Source organism: Ovis aries, chromosome 4 (assembly GCF_016772045.2).
Source record: "Ovis aries strain OAR_USU_Benz2616 breed Rambouillet chromosome 4, ARS-UI_Ramb_v3.0, whole genome shotgun sequence".
Taxonomy (NCBI): domain Eukaryota; kingdom Metazoa; phylum Chordata; class Mammalia; order Artiodactyla; family Bovidae; genus Ovis; species Ovis aries.
In genome coordinates, this window is record NC_056057.1 from 63,399,086 (window position 1) to 63,423,863 (window position 24,778).

General features: G+C 37.4%; 1 protein-coding gene across 2 annotated transcripts in view; it reads left to right on the forward strand.

Annotated features, from left to right (window-relative positions):
• TBX20 (T-box transcription factor 20) overlaps positions 1 to 24,778 on the forward strand; it is a 51,342-nt gene that overhangs the window by 7,804 nt on the left and 18,760 nt on the right. Inside the window, exons 4-7 of one of the 2 annotated variants that reach the window (XM_060415028.1) lie at positions 1,549 to 1,657; positions 5,081 to 5,239; positions 14,510 to 14,586; positions 17,521 to 21,790. In XM_060415028.1, coding sequence (XP_060271011.1) covers positions 1,549 to 1,657; positions 5,081 to 5,239; positions 14,510 to 14,586; positions 17,521 to 17,779 — 604 coding nt within the window. In that variant the 3' untranslated portion in view covers positions 17,780 to 21,790. Of the gene's footprint in view, positions 1 to 1,548; positions 1,658 to 5,080; positions 5,240 to 14,509; positions 14,587 to 17,520; positions 21,791 to 24,778 lie in introns of those variants that run through there. The other variant, XM_027968630.3, reaches the window with a different exon arrangement.

Here is a 24,778-nt window from a genome sequence, read left to right on the forward strand (position 1 = left end):
GTGATGCCATCCAACCATCTCGTCCTCTGTCATCTCCTTCTCCTCCTGCCTTCAAGTTTTCCCAGCATCAGTGTCTTTTCTAATCAGGATGTGGTGCTTATTAGTAAAACAACTGTGTATATAGAGTAATAGCCTTGGAAGGGTGCTATTTGAAAAGCTATTTAATATTATGGTTGTGTCATTGAAGAATACTTCAATTGAAAGGCAATTCTGAGCACTCCTTTAAAAAATTATTCAGGCAAATACCTAAAACCTTTAAAGTTCTTGTATGGGTCTGGTAAGAATCTTTAGTACTGTTAGCCTGTTTTTTGCTTAGATCCTGGTGGGCTTTGTGAGTTGCAGCCTGTGATTCCAATTCTTCTATTGTTAGTCCTCTGTGTGACAAACTATAGCACAGACTTCTTATTCTTTACATGAATATTGTTAGGAAAGGTGTTTTTTTTTTTTTTAACTTTTTCCCTTTCCTTTGTTCCCTCCATAATATGTATGTTTAATGGTAGTTACAAAGATTCGATACAAAATATAAATATGAATAACCTGTGGCATGGATAAACGAATTTATCCCATTAAATCAAGGACATTTCCTTCCCCTGTTATTAGTTCTATAATCTCCCATGACTTCAGAAAAGCTTGTGTTAAATGGATATTAGGATTGTGATTTACAAAGAGCTGTACTTAGTTTAAAGCTTTGCAGGTAAAGCAAATGACTTGCATTTAACTGTCAGTAGGTAAAAGCTAGCCAAAAACAGCAGCTGATCAATAAATGACAAATACCTGATAAGTACATTTTTCTCCCGATCAAAGCTGTTTTGGGGGGAGAGGGGAGTGCTTAGGCTATTTACAGATAAATACACTAAATAATTTGAAGCTTACCCAGCTTGTTTTCACTCTCATTAGCGAGCACTTAACTAGATAATGATGAAAGAAATAATATTAAGGTACCCAGAGAAGCAAATAGACTATGTGATCTATTAAAAGTTCCCAGGGTCACTGTATTAAGCACTGTCATGCTTATAAAGAAAACAAACTTTAAGCTGAGCCACCTTCGAGTTTAAACGGATAGCTTCTCTAGAATTGTTTCCTCTTTTAACTTATTTGTCTTCACTGCTTTTTAGCAATGTTTATGTTAGGAGCTCATTATGCAATTAGTATAACCTAGACTTTCCTTTGAAAATATCTACAATTGAATTTTATATTTGACAGAAGCAGACCAGTAGTTGATTAATTAGATGGGAAAAAAAACACCTTTAAAAAAACAACTTGCTCAGCAAATAATATAAAATGTATTAAGTATTATCCCTTGAAAATCAATAATAGAAAATGTATTAAGTATTACCCCTTTAAAGTCATTGGTACACAAAGAAACACATTTGTATGTTTTAGCATTATTTTGGCATTGCTGTATTATTAAATTTGAGATTAAGTGAGGCAAATAAAAATTCACCATTTATGTGAGATTTTTGTGTTCCTTTAGAATCAGGATATTTTAAAACCCACAGTGAGATTTTTAAAAAATGTCTCAATAAAATTCTGTCATAATTTTCTTAGGTTGTATGTACATCCAGACTCTCCTTTTACTGGCGAGCAGCTACTCAAACAGATGGTGTCTTTTGAAAAGGTGAAACTCACAAACAATGAACTGGATCAACATGGCCATGTAAGTAGTGCTTGGACTACGCGGATTCCCTAGGGTAGAATGGAGAAGCTACGTGAAACCTTCTCTGCCGAAGTCTCTTCCTTTTCTCCCTTTCCCCCTCCAACCTTCCAGCTCTGAGTCATTCTGTGAGAACATTCTTGTGTTCTTTGGGGAACTCTGATACATACAGAGACGCTGTATGCCATTTCTATGTAAGAGGGTCAGGGACCTTTGGCACCGTGGAATCCCACTTCTGCAAATGCTTTACCACCTGTGCCAACTAAACAAAGGGAAAGTGCATTTTGGAGGTTACTACAGCCCATTCTTGGATTAAATATTTAATTTCTATCAGTGATAGATAACACAGCATAAAGGGAATGGGGCTGAGTCCTCCAATGGCGGTTTCCCAAAATGTGTTCTGAAGAATACATTCTTGTGAGATACAATGGGACCAAAGGGTTTTACGTACAAATAAATTTGGAAAAGTGCTGTTTGCTTTTTACATATCTCTTCTGTAGTGACTCTTATGAATATTAGAACACAGAGAAGTCTTGCAGTTAAAAACAAAACAATTTGATTTTATATATCAATAAGGAATTCATCAAAATGTGGAGAAAAGAGAAACTGGAATTCTGAGCTCCTATCAACATTTAATAGAACAGCCATTGACACAGGCTTTTACACAATTGCTAGGAATGCTTTTTAAGGAACTACCCGTGATGTTATTTCATGTGCTTAAGTAAAGATTTACATTTTAATAAGTGTTTTAGATTTTATGCTAAGGAAACTTCAGACAGACATGCATGCTTCTTTTTGATGAGGAGAATACTGTTTCCTTTTTTTTTTTTTCTTTGCCCTGTTTGCCAGAAAGCAAGTTGGTATTTTCATAATTTCTCTCCTTGGCTTCGATATTATGATATAATTATTCTCTCTCTTATCCCTTTTATTAAGGTTCTTGTTACTTAAGGTTTTAATTTGTATTGGATCTATGCAATTTAGAAGAAGAGTCTCAAAACTTTTCAAAAAAAATGGTTACATATACATAGATAATAAGTTAGAGAGCTCTAGACATGGTTTCAAAAAATTGGATTGAACCTAAAACCAAGTAAATCACTTCAGGCACTGCCACCATCCACATGCCCACAGGAGACCTTGTTTATCCTGACCAAGTCAGAGTAACTAGGTTAACCTACAGCTCAGTTGTCCAGAATTGGTGTGTTTTCCTTCAGCATCAGTTTCATGGGGAGGAATAGCACTAAGCCATACTTCAGGAGCTCTGGGTTCTAGTCTGATTACGCCAAGATCAGACCGTGACAAATTGTTTGCCTAAATCTTAGATGATTGCTAATATCCATTTTGGCTTTAAATTTTTATTATTTAATATAACTCTTTTTCAACAGAAACAGTATGTTCTGAAAACTACCGGGAAATTTTTTAGATCTTGTGTTGTTTAGACAAGTTCTCTGAATCAGCCCTGAAGAAGCCCCCCTTTACAGATACATTTTTGGTTTTATAATAGGAAAATTTCTTATTTCCAGGAATTTATTTCTCCAGTGAAATAAAGTCTACATTTCTATCAGTGTTTCTTAGATCCATGAAAGCCTGAGCAGAGGTTCAAGAAGCCCTGGGGTCTGAGATTCAGTCTGGGGTCTGAGTCTGTCCAATACCCTTTCCTAAAGGAAATTAACCTAGGGCTGGTATAAATAAGGAAGAGGGGACCTTACTTAAACCTTAGGGCTTTTTTCAGTGTGTATGTATGTGTGTGCGCATGTGATTTGAAAACTCTTATCTTCTTAGTAGAACATACAGTGAATGCTCAGGTTCTTCTTATACCAGTTTCAGGAGGCAAATGTTTGGCTTTATCACTTCAAGTTTATTCCAGTTTTAGGACTGAGCGCAGATATCTTGAATTCCTTGGAATAAATGCATTATACAAAGAGATAACTTTTTAAAGTTTATTTTGATTCATTTTAAGCTCTCATTTGATTCAGTAATTCCTATTCAGATTTGGGATCATAAAAAGATGGCATATTCAAAATTCAATGCCAGTTAATGCCCTGTAACTTTGTTGGTGTATATCTCAGTACAGAAACAGATTGATTCTCTATCAATTATCTCACAGTGACTAGTATTTAACTCTCCTAAAGTCGACCAGCATTAACATTCACCCACATACCCAAGTTAGCCAAGGAGACAAGAGAGCGACAATACTGCATGCTATTGACCCTGGTCCTGCCACAGCATGTATCAAACACCTCCTCTGAGAGCCATGCTCTCTGCTTGGCTCCTGGGGTGAAGGGCATACAATGTGAGCCCTGTTATCCCAAGAAAAACATACTCAATTTTGTATACTTAGGTAGCTGTCTGGGTGTGGCGTTGAGGGAGATGTAGAAAATCTTTAATATCTGAAAGTAGATTTGTTGCTCAAATTTCATAATGGCAATTGTATTTTATTTAAATGATACATGAAAAATAGTGCCTTTGTAAACAAGGGTATGTTTCTGATTTCTAAGTATTGGGCAACTTTTATTAGCTATAGAATGGAAGACAGCTGTCATTATCATTCCTATTTAGTTTGTAACTGGAAGTTGGAATCAATGAAGCTATCAGACATGATGATGATAATACAGTTATATTTACTGAGTACTTCCTATTTGCTATGTGATTTACAAGAGTTACATCATCTGATTCTCACCACAACTCCTGTGAGTTTAAAACTTAAATGCTTTTGCATTTAAGAAAATGGGGTGAGAAAGCTAAGATCACTTGGCCCAAGATTAAAAGAGCGAGAAAGTATCGATTCAGTATTCCAACCAAAGTCTATCTCACACCTCACTACCTTTTAAGTTTTATTTCCCTACCATCCGATCTGCCACCCACCCCAACCCCCAAACCCCCACTGTCCCAAGTAACAATCTGGCTTCCTCGAATATGTAATTTCTTACTTTAGAAAATTTAGAGACATACTGCCTTTGGTCTAACCAGACTGAAAAACAAAAACTATTTTTTTCAAAATAAACCTATCCTGCAGATGACTTTTTCTTCTATAATTTTAGAAAGAACGCTTGAAACAACCTGTGTCATTTGCAGTTGTTTTGGTAAAATGTGATTCACAGTGATGACTCTGCTGTATTATGTACAAATTACTTGCCTGGAGAATGGAAAGTGTAGATTTTAATCTTAAAACTACATTTGAAACTGTAGATTTTATGATCCTTTCTTTGCCTCATTGTAATTGGGCCTGTTTAGCAATATAAGAAGGAGAAGGAAATGGCAACCCACTCCAGTGTTCTTACCTGGAGAATCCCAGGGACGGGAGAGCCTGGTGGGCTGCTGTCTGTGGGGTCACACAGAGTCGGACATGACTGAAGTGACTTAGCAGCAGCAGCAGCAGCAATATGAAAACCTGAAATTCAGTACTGTACTTTCCATTCTTCATTGTAGATAATTTTGAACTCAATGCATAAGTACCAGCCACGGGTGCACATCATTAAGAAGAAAGACCACACAGCCTCATTACTCAATCTGAAGTCTGAAGAATTCAGAACATTCATCTTTCCAGAAACAGTTTTTACAGCGGTCACTGCCTACCAGAATCAACTGGTGAGTGTACCCTTCACAATTTTTTTTTTTTTTTGCCAAAAAAGATGAGGTTTTAGCAGATGCTTTTATCTTCTTGGAGAGAAGGGCCATCCATCCCAGTACTCAAAACAGAAGTTTACTTTGAAGAAAGCTATGGAGAATCAACCTCGGGACCTCCAAGTATGTTGAGTGACTGCAGCTCAGTGTTTTAAAGGTCTGTGTTTCCTAGAACCTTTACCTTCCCAGTCACACTGTTTACTGCCCACTCTCCTGCCAAAACCTATCCCAAACTGACTTCTTACCAGTTTTCTTTACCTCCTCTTGGTAGGACCTCATCGTGTACATAACCATATACTCACGACTTCATAAAACTTTAAAGTTCAGTTTTTCTGCTAAATTATCACAAACAGTCTAGCCAACTACCCAAACTATTGATTTGTTAGATATTTTGTGAGACTTATTCAGCTGAAATTCAGGCTAAGATAATTATAGTAGAATGATTTTAAATACCTCTTTAGATAATAAACTGTATTATGTAAACATCAAGATATCTAATTTATAATATTGAGTTTTGTATTTTCTACTCTGTTGCAAATCATATTTAAAATTTATGCATCACTTCAGTACTCTTGCCTGGAAAATCCCATGGACAGAGGAGCCTGGTAGGTTGCAGTCCATGGGGTCCCTAGAGTCAGACACGACTGAGCGACTTCCCTTTCACTTTTCACTTTCATGCATTGGAGAAGGAAATGGCAACCCACTCCAGTGTTCTTGCCTGGAGAATCCCAGGGATGGGGGAGCCTGGTGGACTGCCGTCTATGGGGTCGCACAGAGTCGGACACGACTGAAGTGACTTAGCAGCAGCAGCAAGGCTTAGACTAAGTTGGTAAATAATTATCAAAATGTTGCTAAGGACTGGGTGCTATTAAGATTCTTCACAATTTATTCTTCTTTAATGGTCAGCATAAACTTGAAGGCTTTCTATATGACTTTGAGTAGACTTCAGTTCATCACTGTGGCTGCCATTTTCTTTGCCTGTAAACTGGGACTAAGAACTGGACCATCTTAGGGAATTCCTATAAAGCTCAAAGGAGATGCTCTGCATAAACATGCCCTTAGAAACCCTAAGGCACTCTATCAAAAAGGCATGTTGTGACTATTAGACTGTCTCTGTAATGTCCAAAGAGGATTTGTCACCATATGGATTTTTAAAAGTTAATGGCATTTTAAAAAATGAAATAATGTATAAATAATAAAATCAATGTATGAATGTTATCATATTATTTATCTTTAAGTGAAAGCAAAGTACTATAACTTTTTTATTATCCCTAAAATAACACAAGAGTGGCAACTTTCACAGAATGCCCAAGCTAAAAATTTGGGTATAGACTGAAGCCCACAGAGGCCTAAAACACTAATGCTACTTTTCTTAAGAACACTGACATCAACAATCCCATTTTCAATTTATTTGAGAACACATGTAAGGTAGATATCACAGGTTCAGAAAAGATTCCTGAAACATTCATTCAACTTACACTAACTGAATTAGTAGCTTTTATACTATAAACATTGAAAAAAGAAAGTATTAGTCACTCAGTTGTGTCCAACTCTTTGCGACCCCTTGTACTGCAACCCGCCAGGCTCCTCTGTCCATAGGATTTTCCAGGCAAGGATACTGGAGTGGTTTGCCATTTCCTTCTCCAGGGGATCTTCCCAATCTAGGGATCGAACCCAGGTCTCCTGCATTGCAGGCACATTCTCTACCTACTGAGCCACCAGGGAAACACTCATAACACTCTGTGTGTGTGTGTGTATGTGTGTGTGTGTGTGTGTGTGTGTGTGTGTGTGTGTTAGTTGCTCAGTTGTGTCCAACTCTTTGCAACTGCATGGACTATAGCCCACTAGGCTCCTCTGTCCATAGAATTCTCCAGGCAAGAGTACTGGAGTGGGTTGCCATTTCCTTCTCCAAGGGATCTTCCCAACCGAAGGACTGAAGCCAGGATTCTTGCATTGCTGGTGGATGCTTTACCATCTGAGCTATTAGGGAAATACAAGAAACCCTGTTGATGTTTGAAAATGAAACAAAAATTTGTCATGTGAAAACTTCATTGCTTTTATGAAAATTATCTGTGAAAATTATGGACAGAACAAAATTAAGGGAATTTTAAGTATAACATCTGAGATTTTGTCTAATTGGCAAAAGTGCAATCCTTAATATTGGCAGGACCTCTCATATCACAGAAAATGGAACAGGAGGCTATTATCTACATGATTATAATAATAGCTAATATTTGGGTACTTACCATGTGCAAAGCACCATTTAAAGCACATTGTCTTATTTAATCCTCACAATGATATCTTGAGATAGGAACAACAGTATTTTTATGTTGCATTTCATAGCCAAAAGAATTGAGGCATGGAGTTAAATAACTTATCCAATGAGACCTTGCTGCTTCCATCATAGATTTAAATCCAGGTGGTTAGATGTTAAATGTCAGTGTTCTTAACCTCTAAGCTTTAGGTACTTGGTGTCCCCAGCAAAGCAGAACCTCACCTCCTCTCAGCTTGTGACCCTGATGGGTTTAAGACATCCTTTTTAAAGGGTTTTAGTCCTTTATGTTAATTTCTTTTCTTTTCAGCATGTGCTCACTGCTTACCTGCTATGTGCAGGGAGCTCCTCACACTGACAGCAGCCAGTGTAACAAGATGGTAATCATTCTAAATTGACAGAATATCTGCAGGCATTAGCTGTTTCTAATAGGAGCTCTATGCTTTAGTGACGTTATCTCACTGAATTCTTTTGTTCCCACTCAACATTTATTTGGAAGATTTTCAAAATCCAAAAGTGAAACAGATAGTAAAGTGAAGCACGTGTACTCTCTAGCCAGATTCAACAATTAACATTTTTCCAGTTTGCTTTACCTTCCCTGCTCCATTTCTCAACCTCTGTTTAGATATCTACTTTTCTCCTTCTCTCAATCATTTGAAACTAAGTTGTATGCATCATGATACTTGTAAGTACTTCTACAAGCCCAGACTGACAATAAGATTATTTTGTAACCACAATATCTTTAACACATTTAAAACTGAGTTCGTATTAAAAATTTCTGTATGGACCAACGAATGTCTTTATAACCCCTAGCCCCTTCCCCTAAACTAGTATCCACCAAAGGTTCATGGTTTGGATGTTACTTTTAACTTAGAAAAAAAAAATCTCTGTATATTTTTAATAATATATCACTTAATTCTGATACTAATCCCCTGAATAAGGCCCTATGAGCTCCATTTTGTGGATGAAGAAACTGAGGTTCAGAATGGTTAATACACTAGCCCAAGGTCACAGATCTGGTAAGTGGGATAATTCCTTTTGGGTGTTAATTCCTACTTTTTGAAAGCATCATGCTAGATTGCAGGATTAAGAAAGTGACCACTGACAGTGTAAGGGCTGGGAAACTGAATTTGAAAATACTTAGTTAAAATAGGTTAAGATTCTAATAACCACATATCCCAATACTAGTTACTCCTCTTGAGAAATGTTTATTTCTAGTTAAGATTATAAGTGGGCTCAAAAATCCACCTACCAGTGCCTATCTAGCTTTCACTGCATCATTAAGTGTAGTGATTGATATGATTAGTATATCATTTCATTGCTAAATAACCCACAATAAAAATGACTAAAATCAGAACTGATTTTCTCAATAGATCCTGCCAGGTCTGAGTTTATTTCTATGCTTCTGCCTTTAAAGCCATAATCCCTAGCACAATGCCGCGTGTGTGCACACGTGTGTGTGTGTGTGTGTGTGTGTGTGTGTGTGTGTGTGTGTGTGTACATCCCCCCTCCCCACACACACACTGGCATTGTGCTAGGGGTTATGGCTTTAAAGGCAGAAGCATAGAAATAAACACTGCTATATCATGCTTGTCTACTGATTTACCTATAATAAACATAAAATAAATATATAGGACCTAAATATGTACCAAGTACAATATAAAATAATTTTTTCATGGCTAAATAACAGAAAATAAAGAGAAGATTAAAAATTTCACACTTAAGATCATATTTATATCTCTTAAACTTTGGATAGACATTACTTTCATATATATTAAAAGCCAAATCAAAGTTTCCAATAGAATTTGTGAAAAAGCTTCTCATTTATGGTGTCTGGTAGTTTTATTTGTAAGAAATGAAAAAGGTACTTTTCCCCCTATTTTTTGCTATTTTTTTCCTCTGGCTTTTGTGAGGAAATGATTGCATTTCTTTACATTATTAGTTTAAAGCTAAATACATTACACTCTCAACAAACTATTTTATAATTTAAGATTTAAAGGTCATACATTGTTTTTGAGCAGGCAAGCCATTGCTGTAGAGTTGAAGTGTAGGTCAGGTTTCATTTTTAAATGCCTTTGGACAGATCTTTTCCTGATAATTGGAGAAATGGTCTCTGAGGGCCAATTTCACCTTGTGGTTGGGAACCCCAGCTCTACTCAGAGTCCAGTGATATCACATGGAATAATAACTATTGGAAAAAGTCCCTTTCTCTTTGGTGCAGCTGGCAGTGTAAAAATCTGCCCTCTATTTATGCATACACTTATCTATAGATAAAGGAGATGTTGAAAAAGTGAACTTTGTGGTTAGGAAATGCATTACGATCCATATTTTCAAGATAATACATGAAAAAAAAAATGGGTATATGTTTGTTGGAATGGGCTTCCCTGGTGCCTCAAATGGTAAAGTATCTGCCTGCAATGTAGGTGGCTCAGGTTCGATCCCTGGGTCGGGAAGATACCCTGGAGAAGGCAACCCACTCCAGTATTCTTGCCTGGAGAACTCTATGGACAGAGGAACCTGGCGGATTACAGTCCATGGGGTCACAAAGAGTCAGATACACTGAGTGACTGACACTTTCACTTTTCACTTTCAGTCCATGATTTAGGCTGCCGTCTTATGGGGTTGCACAGAGTCGGACACGACTGAAGCGACTTAGCAGCAGCAGCAGCAGATACACTTGAAACTGCAGGATTTCTTAAGCACATACTACTGTCCTTACTTGCTAATTGTTTTTCCTCACAAAATGAAAAACACTGTGTTTTTAAACTTTGTTGTTGAATCATAAAGACATTTCGGTTGTTTCACATGGGTTCTATACATATTATGTTCAGTAATTGACTATTTTGGGATCTTTCTTTTCGTTTTACCTTTGACATGGGTGACGTTGTTCAATGGCATTACAAGCTGCAGGCATTTTATATTACGAAAATGATGTCCAACTGAAATCACTGTATACAACTCAGATCCTTTCTTTCATCAGCTCTCAAATGTATAACTTTTTCAGTTCTCCCAAATTTCATAAAGGGATGTAAAACTATATCTGCAAAAATGAATTTCTGTTAGCTACTGGTTTTTATTTAAATATCTATGGGATAAAATCTGTGCCTAAACTTTTAAAAATGTATGATTAACTAGAATGCTAAAACTTTGCTATTTAAAAATTTCTTTTTCTGAAAATAGAAAACAAAATGAAACGCTTTTTATATAAACTTAAAAAGAATTTCTCTTAGTCAATAACCGGTAAACATGAAATCATATTTCTGACTGCTTGTTTTTGAAGCAAAGTTCAACAACCATTTCTGGGGAACTTATTGTTGGCACCCTGATAGATTGAGTCTAGTGATACTGCAGTGAGCTCATTAAGAAGTTTAACCCACAGTTCCTGTGTTGCTAATCAGGACTTCATAAAGCCTGTTCAAGACTGTAGTGGTTAGTTCAGGGCCCCCAAACAATTGTAGTAAGAGATCTATTCAGCTTTTATCCTCTAACTTTCAAAAGTAATTATTAGATAACAGGAATTAGGTAATATGGCCCATAGAGAAAGTAAATACTGGGTTAATGTCCTGAGATGCTTCTCTAACTAGCACACTAAAGTTAAATCACTGCTGAACCAATTGGTAAATCTAGCTGTATATACTATTCTTGAAGCTACAGTTTGAAATTATATCCAAATATAAAGTAGAAAAGTTACCATTGATACTCTTGGGGATGATGAAAGAAAGACTATAAAGATACTGGAAAGAGAAAAATTCTAATAAATGAAAGAAAATTCCAAAGAAATCTGAAAACCTGTGTTGAATTGGATTTACTTCTCATTCAAAGTTATAGTGGTAATACTAGATATGGTGACACATTAGCTGACAACACACACTGAAAGTATTTACTCTCTATAGTAACTCCACAATCACCACATTCTGAGCTAATAGTCTTTACCTTTTGGAAATACAAGTAACAACAAATGCAGTTCTCAAAATCCTTTTCAGGGACAAAGTGGATAGAAGGTCTTTAGTTATTATATGGATAATATTTTATATTCTTTTAGTTTATGAAGACTCAAAGAAAGCTTGATGTGGTTCACATTTTTTAAAATTGTATTTCATTTATTTATTGCTGCCCTGCACGGCTTGCATGATCTTAGTTCCCTGACCACAGACTGAACCTAGGACCTGGCTGTGAAAGCACTGAATCCTACCCACTGGACTGCCAGGGAATCCCTGAGCTGGTTCACATTTTAGAGGGATGGTTGCATAAGGACTTTGTTGAAAATTGTTTCTCCATCAGATATTATTTGCCTCTGTCTTCAGAAAATTTTATCCACTGGCAAATCCATGCACTTTTTAATCTTATAAATGAGTTTGTAGGAACTAAACTTGAAAGGAGCCTTAACTTTATTCACGTGCCTCACAGTTTCAGTTTGAAAATTTTAGGTTTGGTTCACCCCTAACGTCACTAACACTGCAGTGGATGTGGTGCCACCCTCTTTGCTGCTGCTGCTAAGTCGCTTCAGTCGTGTCTGACTCTGTGCGACCCCAGAGACAGCAGCCAGGCTCCCCCGTCCCTGGGATTCTCCAGGCAAGAATACTGCAGTGGGTTGCCATTTCCTTCTCCAATGCATGAAAGTGAAAAATGAAAGTGAAGTCGCTCAGCCATGTCCGACTCCTAGCGACCCCATGGGCTGCAGCCCACCAGGCTCCTCTGTCCATGGGATTTGCCAGGCAAGAGTACTGGAGTGGGGTGCCATTGCCTTCTCCATTACCCTCTTTAGTAACACTTAAATGACTTCCAGTTCTGGTCAGCTGTGTATCACTTTGCCTGTTCATGGGATTTTAGGGACTGCATGTTCTCAGTCTTGTTGATGAATTATTTTGAAAGTGTTTTCATGATCTATAAAGCAATTTAGAAATCTGAAATATTTTCATTTATATATTCAGTAGAAAGAGACAAAAAAATCCTGTCTTTGAGGATTCAAAAATCTTGTTGATAATTTATAATCCTAGAATATATTGATTGCTTGGGCTTTATAAGATGTTTATAATTTATTTCAAACAAAATTTTTTGCCTTTGCCCTGAAAATTGCCCTTCAGTACTAAATCCTAGTCTGAAAAGAATGGTTAAAATAGACTTCACCCTTTAGAAATCCATGCCCTTAATTGAAGAGGTGGCTGAGTGTGAGAGAGGTTCTCTACAAACTATTGATGGCCATACATTAGGGACAACCTCAGCAGTTCCTGTATATTTCTTTCAACTTAAAGTCCTGTTGCTGTCCATTAAGAACAGGTTTCTCACTTATCTAGGTTATTTTCTTCACTGTTTACCATTTTCCATTAACTAAGCTAAAAAGGAAATTAGCAATTTTATTTTTGGCTGCTCTAGAGTAAATGTCATAGGCTAAAAATAAGAACTTCTGAGGTACTGCCAAGTGTCCTTAAAAATAAAATTTAAATAAATAAATAAATAAAATATGCTAGAAAATCAAAATAAATAAATAACTTGTATAAGAAAAAAAAAAACTAATATCAAAGAATCAATCTTACAACTTGCCAGTATTAATGATAGAGAAGTAGCACCTCTCTGGCCAGGACAGTGTGGGAAGTTCTATTCTGAGTGACGCATATAGCTTTTTGTAGTTTGCACATTGATTAGTGCATACTGAGAAAACTTGAGAAAGAAAAACAATGATTTTCTTTTGTAATGAATAAAGCAATTCTTCAGGTGTTAATGGTTTAAAGTGAACAGTAGATACATTCTGATCAAAGGAAAAGTATTGGCAAAACAATATTTCAAACTGTTGTTGACTGTTGTTCTGTTTTTAATTGTGTTTACTATTTACTTTGAAAGAGGAAGGCATGCCTCCCTCAATCTCTTAACTTTTTTTTCAGGTTAAGACTATTGTGTGTGTATTTCTCTCTCTTTCCAAAGATGAATGTGGGCTCTCATTTGGACACAGATGAGCTATGATTCTCTTTAAAGGTGTCTGTGGTTCTAACTCAGATACTAACTAGTTGTGTCCTACATTCTCCTCCATGCCTTTTAGCTCTAATACTCAGGAATTTTGCAAGTCAAGTATCTTTTAATTAGTATTTCCTTTATTTACTTATTTTCTTTGTACCTAATATATTTTTCCTGAAACATGAAGTGCATATGTTTTAATGGATCTTTCTACATTAATATTGTGTACTGTGGGAATTATGTCTAGCCCAGCATAGATACTTAATACTTCAGACTTTCCTAATAAGAATCAGACTATGATTCTTATTAGGAAATAAGAATATTTTTTGAAATGCTTTTTTCCATATAAGCGTAGAGTCTGTAAGTAACATTCTATGGGAGGGTAACAGGAGACCCATTAATTTGATTCTAATTTAGTCAGATGGAAAGAGGAATGGGGTAAATTTATATGCTGAAAACTTTATATCATGTATTTATGTCATATTTTTCAGTACAGTATTGAACATGAAGCTATTATTGGGGTATCTATTGTGGTATATATAGGTGCCCATGGTATTGACAAATGAGGCTGTCAGGTTGGCATGAGGCAACATTCTTGTTTTTATTCCCCATTACCCACCAATGCTGGCGAGTATTGTCCAATTCTGGACAGCTTCCTCATTCCCTAGTCCAGCTCTAGCCTTCACTACTCTTAAATACTTCTCACATCAGGCACACTGTTCATAAAAGGCCCCCATTTCTAACTGTCTCTATTTATTGACTTCCAGCCTGTTTTAGGAACAGATACTCTGTCCTCAAATACTTCCTTTTCCTTGATGCGGTCTCTGACCAATTCACCCAAATTTGTGAATTTCTTTAGCAATTTCAACCTTTATCACAATACTGAGTGACATTAAGATATTCTTAGACATTCTTGGGGTGCTATGATGGAAAATGAACAAATTTTTTATGTCTGATGTTGTTTCCTTGACCACAGACATGACACTGTTTTGTTACTCATCTTCCCTTTCCAGATAACCAAGCTGAAAATAGATAGTAACCCTTTTGCCAAAGGATTCCGGGACTCCTCCAGACTCACGGACATTGAGAGGTAATGAGAATTTTCTGTTTACTTTTTCGCCCAGATAAGATAAAGAAAAGCACTAGTTTGTAAGAGCACACTCCTTGCAACACCAAAGAGACATAACTTTACTGTATATAGTCTCCAATACTCTGTAGAGTCTCCCGTTCTCTGCCCCACCTTCACTTCGAGTTATAAACCCTACAGATATGCAACTGCTGAAGTTCTGACAGCTGCTGCAGCTGGATCTATTCTATGCTCCATTTCTGAGTGAAGTGGTTTCTTTGAACAGGACATTAATTCAACTGCAAAAAATAGGGCTTGTTTGTTATCAAAGACTCAGTCCTCTTGATGATATTAAGCTTCATGTCTTCAGTGGCAATCCACAGAGAAAATAGAATCTTAATAGCCTTTGCCTTCTGAAGGCAAACATATTTGCCTTCTATTTGCTAACATAAAGACTATAAAGGTAGCTTGGAATTCTGAAGCAAAAAAAGGCAGTTTAAATCAAGGTGCATATTTTATCTAGAGTGCAGAATGCTTATATTTAATAGGAAAGCTATTGGATATCAGGACCTTTAAGGCAAGTGACAATCATATGCCTGTAATTTATCCTTAATTTTTAATTAAAATGGTTCACAGTGTGAGGCTGTTTATATGATCAGTAATGACTATATTGAGATGCATACTTGCCCAATATGAATGTAAAAAAAGGTTTTTTCCAAAGAAAAGATTTTTTTCCACCTAACTGATTATTTGTACCCCTAAGTGTACTATGCAACCTTCTGCACTTCCTCTGTTTTGTTTTGTTTTGTTTTTGGTGTACACATTTAAATTCTACTGTCTTTGCAAATTTAAAGTATAAAATAGTCACCATTTTATAATTAAATCATCCGATTTTATAATCAATCTGAGGCCAAACTATGATGGAGGTAATGAAGATATCAATCCACATTTACAAAGACTTTTTGTGACCCCATGGACTGTAGCCTACCAGGCTCCTCTGTCCATGGGATATTCCAGACAAAGAGTGGGTTGCCATTTCCTTCTCCAGGGGAATGTTCCCAACCCAGGGATCAAATCTGGGTCTCCCACATTGTAGGCAGATACTTTACCATCTGAGCCACCAGGAGGTGTTTTAAAAAGGCTACTTCCATTTATGTGTTATCTCTCTCATCTCCTGTTTCTAGAGTGCCAAAGGCACTGATTCACACTAGATTTATGCAAGTGGGATTATACTAAGTGAATTTTTTCTCCTTTCTAATCAGGTATCAGGCAAAAATGAAGACAGTGGTTCAGTGGGGCAGTAGTGATGTGTTTTTATAGGGTGCCTCATATCTTCTGTTTCAGGTCAGGGGTTGAGCATGGTATATGAAGACAAAGCCATGGGTTAGAGTCCCTGCTCTGCCTTTCCCTGGCTGAGTGATCCTAGAGAAGTTACCTAAGTTAAGTAAGATCTTAAGTAAGTAAGTTAAGTTAGATCACTTCTAAGTGATCCTCAGAAGTTACCCTGAGTCTGTTTCCTCATGTAGAAAATGGAGAACATAACACTGCTCACTTTATTATGAGGACCATGTAAGATGACACTTATGAAAGCACTTTCAAAATCTGAAAATGTAAAATAATTATATTTTACTAGATGAGCATCTGGCAGAGGCGTGAGTTGGCAGTAGCCTGCTGCAGGCTTGGAGGCACTGCCTGTAGCAGTGTCTGCATGGGAACTTTTAAAGGAGGTCACCATTATCTTCATTACCTCCATCATAGTTTGGCCTCAGGTCAAACAACAGGGAGGGAACACAGCCCCGCCCATCAACAGAAAATTGGATTAAAGGTTTACTGAGCATGGCCCTGCCCATCAGAACAAGACCCAGTTTCCCCCTCAGTCAGTCTCGCCCATCAGGAAACTTCCATAAGCCTCTTATCCTTCTCCATCAGAGGGCAGACAGACTGAAAACTACAGTCACAGAAAACTAATCAATCTGATCACATGGACCACAGCCTTGTCTAACTCAATGAAACTATGAGCCATGCCATTTAGGGCCACCCAAGATGGATGGGTCATGGTGGAGAGTTCTGACAAAACATGGTCCATGGGAGAAGGGAATGGCAAACCATTTCAGTATTCTTGCCTTGAGAACCCCATGAACAATATGAAAAGGCAAAAATATAGGACACTGAAAGATGAACTCCCCAGGTCAGTAGGTGCCCAATACACTACTGGAGATCAGTGGAGAAATAACCCCAGAATGAATGAAGAGATGGAGCCAAAGCAAAAACAACACCCATTTGTGGATGTCACTGCTGATGGAAGTAAAGTCCGATGCTATAAAGAGCAATATTGCATAGGAACCTGGAATATTAGGTCTGTGAATCAAGGCAAATTGGAAGTGGTCAAACAGGAGATGGCAAGAGTGAACATTGACATTTTAGGAATCAGCAAACTAAAATGGACTGGAATGGGTGAATTTAACTCAGATGACCATTATATCTACTACTGTGGGCAAGAATCTCTTAGAAGAAATGGAGTAGCCATCATAGTCAACAAAAGAGTCCAAAATGCAGTACTTGGCTGCAATCTCAAAAACGACAGGATGGTCTCTGTTCATTTCCAAGGCAAATCATTCATTATCACAGGAATCCAAGTCTATACCCCAACTAGTGATGATGAAAAAGTTGAATGGTTCTATGAAGATCTACAAGACCTTTGAGAACTAACACTCCAAAAAAGGTGTCCTTTTCATTATAGGAGACTGGAATGCAAAAGTAGGGAGTCAAGAAATACCTGGAATAACAGGCAAATTTGGCCTTGAAGTACAGAATGAAGCAGGGCAAAGGCTAATAGAATTTTATCAAGAGAATGCAGTGGTCATAGCAAAACCCTCTCCAACAACACAAAGGAAGACTCTATACATGGACATCACCAGATCGTCAATACCAAAATCAGACTGATTATATTCTTTGCAGGCAAAGATGGAGAAGCACTATACAGTCAGCAAAAACAAGACTGGGAGCTGACTTTGACTCAGATCATGAACACCTTATTGCCAAATTCAGACTGAAATTGAAGAAAGTAGGGAAAACCACTAGGCCATTCAGGTATGACCTAAATCAAAACCCTTATGACTATACAGTGGAAGTAAGAAATATATCCAAGGGATTGGCTCTGATAGAGTGCCTGAAGAATTATGGACGGGGGTTTGTGACACTGCACAGGAGGCAGTGATCAAGACCATCCCTAAGAAAAAGAAATGCAAAAAGACAAAATGGTTGTCTGAGGAGGCCTTACAAGTAGCTGTGAAAAGAAGAGAAACAAAAGGCAAAGAAGAAAAGGAAAGATATACCCATTTGAATGCAGAGTTCCAAAGAATAGCGACGAGAGATAAGAAAGCCTTCCTCAGTCATCAGTGCAAAGAAATAGAGGAAAACAACAGAATGGGAAAGACTAGAAATCTCTTCAAGAAAATTTGAGACACCAACTGAATATTTCATGCAAAAATGGGCACAATAAAGGACAGAAATGGTATGAACCTAACAGAAGCAAAAGATATAAGAGGTGGCAAGAATACACAGAAGACTATACAAAAAAGATCTTCATGACCCAGATAATCACAATGACGTGATTACTCACCTAGAGGCCAACATTCTGGAAAGCAAAGTCAAGTGGGCCTTAGGAAACATCACCATGAAGAAAGTTAGTGGAGGTGATGGGATTCCAGTTGAGCTACTTTAAATCCTAAAAGATGATTCTGTGAAAGTGCTGCACTCAATATGCCTGAAAATTTGGAAAACTCAGCAGTGGCCATAGGACTGGAAAAGGTCAGTTTTCATTCCAATCCCAAAGAAAGGCAATGCCAAAGAATGCTCAAACTACCACATAATTTCACTCATCTTACATGCTAGGAAAGTAATGCTTAAAATTCTCCGAGCCAGGCTTCAACAGTACATGAACCATGAAATTCTAGATGTTCAAGCTGGAGTTAGAGAAGTAGAGGATTAAAGCAGAGATTAAATGGCCAACATCTGTTGGCTCATCAAAAAAGCAAAAGAGTTCCAGAAAAACATCTACTTCTGCCTTATTAACTATGCCAAAGCATTTGACTGTGTGGATCACAACAAACTGTGGAAAATTGAGAAAGAGATTGGAATACCAGACCACCTGACCTGCCTCCTGAGAAATCTGTATGCAGGTCAAGAAGCAACAGTTAGAACTGGACATGCAACAACAGACTGGTTCCAAATTGGGAAAGAAGTACGTCAAGGCTGTATATTGTCACTCTGCTTATTTAACTTGTATGCAGAGTACATCATGAGAAACGCTGGACTGGATGAAGCATAAACTGAAATCAAGATTGCCAGGAGAAATATCAATAACCTCGGATGTGCAGATGACACCACCCTTATGGCAGAAAGTGAAGAAGAACTAAAGAGCCTCTTGATGAAAGTAAAAGAGGAGAGTGAAAAAGCTGGCTTAAAACTCAACATTCAGAAAACAAAGATCATGGCATCTGGTCCCATCCCTTCATGGCAAATAGATGGGGAAACAATAGAAACAGTGACAAGACTGTATTTTTTGGGACTCTAAAATCACTGCAGATGGTGACTGCAGCCAGGAAATTAAAAGATGCTTGCTCCTTGGAAGAAAAGTTATGACCAACCTAGACAGCATATTAAAAACCAGAGACATTACTTTGCCAAACAAGGTCTGTCTAGTCAAAGGTTTGGTTTTTCCAGTAGTCATGTATGGATGTGAGAGTTGGACTATAAAGAAAGCTGAGCCCTGAAGAATTGATGCTTTTGAACTGTGGTGTTGGAGAAGACTCTTGAGAGTCCCTTGGACTGAAGGAGATCCAACCAGTCCATCCTAAAGGAAATCAGTCCTGAATATTCATTGGAAGGACTGATGCTGAAGCTGAAACTCCAATACTTTGGCCACCTGATGCAAAGAGTTGACACATTTGAAAAGACTATGATTCTGGGAAAGACTGAAGGCAGGAGGAGAAGGGGATGACAGAGGATGAGATGGTTGGATGGCATCACCAACTCAATGGACATGAGTTTGAATAAATTCTGGGAGTTGGTGATGGACAGGTAACCCTGGTATACTGCAGTCCATGGTGTTGCAACGAATCGGACACGACTGATGACTGAACTGAACTGAATTGAGATGAGCATAGTTTTACTCCATCCAAGTTACTTTCAATAATCTTAATAAAATACTTCTAGAATAAAAAGAGCCCCTTAAGTTTTACTTATGTTTTTGAGAGGCAAGTACCCAGACTGACTGCCATTTAGAGGGACGGACTTGATAATGCATGCAGCCACATTTTCCACTTAACTGAGTAAACATCCTGATGTCGGGAACACTCACATGTACATGAAACTTAGACGCTTTCAGTGGTTTGAGGGCTAAAAGAGCATCTTATGAGACTAGCTGCAAGTTTGCAAGATGACCTAAGTAGTGTGAAATTGGCCAAGGTTTTGGATTTCATTTCCAGGTATTTAAGTCTGAATTTTTCCTAAACAGCCTTTGGGGATGGAACAAATCAGATCAATTGATCTTTGGAGACCTAAAGAAATTAAATTAGTCTGGAGTCAGTTACTGCACTAAACCATCTAGTAATTGAATTGCCCCTTGTAACTGATTGAAAACAGCCCTATTTGTAACAATATAGAGAGCTTTTGTAAAATAAGAGATCTGAGAGAAAAACACATCTTTTTATGACATGATGACAGAAATTGCACTTTTCTAACCTAATTGAATATGGTGTTATAAATATGTGACCTTAATGATTTCAAGTTTCCTGTCCCAGATTTACAGCTACTGTATGGGATACCCAAACAAAAAATGCCTTTAGGACTGGATCTATATGCCTTATACCTCCAAACTCACAGTATTATTCCTTCCACATCTGCACAAGCTTTGTAGATACTCTAAAAGCCATTCTGATTTTCTCACTCTCATTTTATGAAGTTCTAGTGAGATCCCTGAATGTGCCACATTCTTCACACGTAGCCTTACTCCCAGGGACAACATCACCCTCATTTGTAAAAGAAAACTAGTGTCATTAACAAAAGCAGAAGGTATTTTCATTAGATGTTTTGTACATATACCTACAGTGGACAGCTAAGAAGCAAATCAAAAGTCCAAAAGGGTTTCTCAGTATGATCTGATTTATAGCTATTTAGTTCAAGGTGGAGAAGGCAATGGCACCCCACTCCAGTACTCTTGCCTGGAAAATCCCATGGATGGAGCCTGGTAGGCTGCAGTTCATGGGGTCTCGAAGAGTCGGACACGACCGAGCGACTTCCCTTTCACTTTTCACTTTCATGCACTGGGGAAGGAAATGGCAACCCACTCCAGTGTTCTTGCCTGGAGAGTCCCAGGGACGGGGGAGCCTGGTGGGCTGCCATCTCTGGGGTCACATAGAGTCGGACACGACTGCAGCGACTTAGCAGCAGTTCACGGAGAGAATTTCCTGCTAGTGCCATATAGTAAATATAACTTACAGATAGTCTGTCAGTTGGTGTTTTCTTTTTATTTCGGGGGAGTGAAGGGACACTTTCTAAGTGAAAGAAAGATAGTAAGGGAAAGTATGGTACTACTTCTGAGAAAGGACAGATGAAGATATTTAAAGATATGAAGATATTTAAATGTTCAAAATTAAGTTTCTTCTGTTAGGCTTTTTGTTTTTGTTTTGTACAAATAGAGTAAGTGGGAAAGGAATACGTTAGAAAATATATAGTACTGGATACTGACAGAGAAAGTGGAATAGACATTACCAGGCAACAGGAAAAAAGAGGAGTCAGGTATCTGATATGACAAACTCCAGGTCTTTTTACTTGTCATTTTCAAATTTTCTTGATACTGTTTGACATTTATACTTCCCGTGTTTGGAATCATCTTGTCCAGTCTTCTAAAAAAAAAGTCATTGGAATTTTGACTGGGCTTGTGTTGAACTTGTATAATGATTTGGGGGAGAAAAATTATGTCTTTACAGTACTGAGACTTCTAGGAATACATCATATGTTTGTCTTTTTACTGAAACTTCTTATGTTCTTTAGAAGTTAGGGTATTTTCAAGTCTGTAAGTCCTACACATTTTTTTCCAGGCACATAGCTAGGTTTATTAGAAGTAAATTGTGCAGTTTAATGGCCAATGGCCACAGATGGTTAGTGAAGAAATGTGGCTATTCCATATTGAGAAGTACTATAAGTTCCAAAAAAAAAAACAAAAGCAACAACCTGACACTGATTTTCAGGATTTAGTGTGAAAAAAGATGGAAAATATCTCAACAATAGTTTTACGATATTGATAACATGCTGAAATAATATTTTGCAGATATATTGGGTTAAATAAATTACTAAAATTAATCTCATCTGCTGTTTAAAACTTTGACAACTAGACTATTTAAAATTACATATATGGCTCATGATAGCTTTCTTTTGTCTTGCATGTACTAGAAGGTTATTTTAGGGGTGGCTCACTTTTGAAAATAGAATTTTCTAGTCTATAAAAAGTTATTGATTCCTATATGTCATTGGCATCCTGCCATTTTACTGAACTGAAAAAACATTAGTTTTAATAATTTTTCTTTTTAGTCTCTTGAGTTTTCCACTTAGATCTCCATATCAACTGCAAAAATGACAATTTTATCTTTTTCTTTCTAATATTCATGCTTTTTACAATGTCTTTTTCTTGTTATAGTACATTGACTAAAATTTCCAGAACACTATTAAAATGTAATTGTGATAGTTAGCATTTTTCTCTTGTTCTTGACTTATTTAGTAATGCCTCTAGTTTTTTATCATTATATATGGTTTTCATTGGCTTTTGGTTTTGGATTGATGTGCTTTATCATATTGAAGTAATACCTTTCCATGCCTAAATTAAGAACTTTTTGCTATTCTGAATGTTACTCAATTTAAATGCTCTTTTAACATGCATGGAGACAATTTTAATTGTTTTTCTACTGTAAATAACAATAGGATTAACTCTAGTCATATTGTCTATGGTGAACCATCTTTCCATCCTTGTATTTCTGGAATACATCCTATCTGGATTCTGTTTTTCTTGTAATGCATTGCTGAATTTAATTTACCCATATTTTGTTAACGCTTAAGACTTTTTGTATCCGTCTTCATAATAGAGATACATTTTGTTTCTTCTTCCTTCTTTGTCAGCTTTTAGTACCAGGTTTCTGTTAGTCTGAATGAACTGAAATACCTTCCTGCTTTTTATTGCTTGATCAGTTTAAATCCAAAGAAGTGGTCCTTTACAATCTTGTGCATAAATTCATCTGGGGAATTCTTGGGGTGAATTAACTACCTTTAACTACTTTTTTGGTTTGTTCCGTAGTTTGTCAGTCAGATATGCATTTACTTCCATCCCATTTAATGCCTGTCTTGAGTTCTGCTTTGTCTAACCTTATATTGCTATACCTTAACATTTATTGGTTTTATTTGTCTTTTAATTTTTAAAAATCTTTGTTCTAACAGCAAGAGATCCCTCTTCTCTTGCATCATTAAACAAATATCTTGACATTTCTTCCATCAAGTAAAAAACAGCCTCCTCTTGATGCCATGAGTCTCTTGAGTTACTGATTCTCCCAGATTCACTCCTTATAGTGAAGCTCCTCAAGAAGAGTTCTGTGCATTTTCTTCTCAGCTCTTCCCTTCCCTTTGTCTCCTCTACCCTGTCTTTTAGAGTTCCAACTACTCCTCCACCAGTCCACCCGTGTCCAGGTCACCAGTAAACTCCCCGCTGCTACGCTCAGTGGTCACATCTCAGTCCTGTTTCACCTGTTACAGGGGTTTGACATTGTCATTTATTCTCTCCCTTTTCCTCTTTGCTTCCAAGACCTCTCACAATCTCTGGTTTTTATTCTACTCCACTGGCCATTCTTTCTCCAACCACGTCTTGGTTCTTCTCCTTGTCCTCTATCTGTAAGATAGTAATATGGCCCAGGCCTTAGTCCATGGACGACTTCTCTTCTCAGTCCACATCCCCTTCCTGAGTGATATGAGCAGTTAGTTTCCTGTCTTTAAATGCTGTTATATGCTGACTTCTGTCAAATTTACATCTCTGGTTCTGGTTTCTCTAGAGTCAAAGCTCTGGCTGTCTCTTTTCTTCTTCCCTCTCCCTTAAGGGTGCCTTAAGTTTCACACATCTATGACAGGATGCCCAATCACACTCTTCTACATCTTTGCTTCTCTTACAGTTCCCTTCTCAGCTGCATCCTGAGATGCTCAGCCAAAAGACCGGGAGTCACCCTTCCTGGCTTGTCTTTATCTCTCACTTTCCCTTGTGGCTCAGCTGGTAAAGAATCTGCCTGCAATGTGGGAGACCTGGGTTTGATCCCTGGGTTGGAAAGATCCCCTGGAGAAAGGAAAGGTTACCCACTCCAGTATTCTGGTCTGGAGAATTCCATGGACTGTATAATCCATGGGGTCGCAAACAGTCAGACACAACTGAGCGACTTTCACTTCTACATACAGTTGACTACTTTTTCAAACTATATCCAGAGAAGTCCAACTACTTCTTACCATTCCTGCTGCTACCACTCTTATCTATGACACGACCATCTGTTTCCTAGACTGTTAATTTTCTGTTGATTTTTCTATGTCCATTCTTACTGCTCTTAAGTCAGCTTTCAGTTCACCAATCAGAATGATCATTTAAGAAAAAAAGTCAATCAGATCACATCAGTCTTGCTCAGAACTCTCCAGTGTCTCATCTTCCCATTCACTGTAAACCCAAAGTCCAGACAAGGCCTGGAAGGTTCCATAGAGTCTGATCCCGACCCTCCCAGTTATCTTTCTGAACTCATCTACCTTTGTCTTGCTTGTTTTTTTTCACATAGCCAGGTCCATCTCAGCCCCATTTAGGGCCTTTACACTCAGATATGCAGCCCCTGTATCTGATTGGTCCAGTGCTTTGCCTTTTGTTTCTTACTATATCCCCAGAACCTAGAATAGTGCCTGGTACACAGTAAACACTCAAATATTTGTTGAGTAAATAATGATATGTATTTTTATAAAATGTCATATAGAATATCTGTATTTTAAAAAATTTGTCTGAAGGTCTTTGTGTTTTAACAGAAAAATTTTGTCTATCTCCAAGTATTACAACTGCTGATATGTTTGGTTTTGTTTCTTTGTAACTGTTTCTGCTCTTTGTTAAGTTCAGCTATTCATTTTACCTTTTATTTTCTCTTCCTGTCTT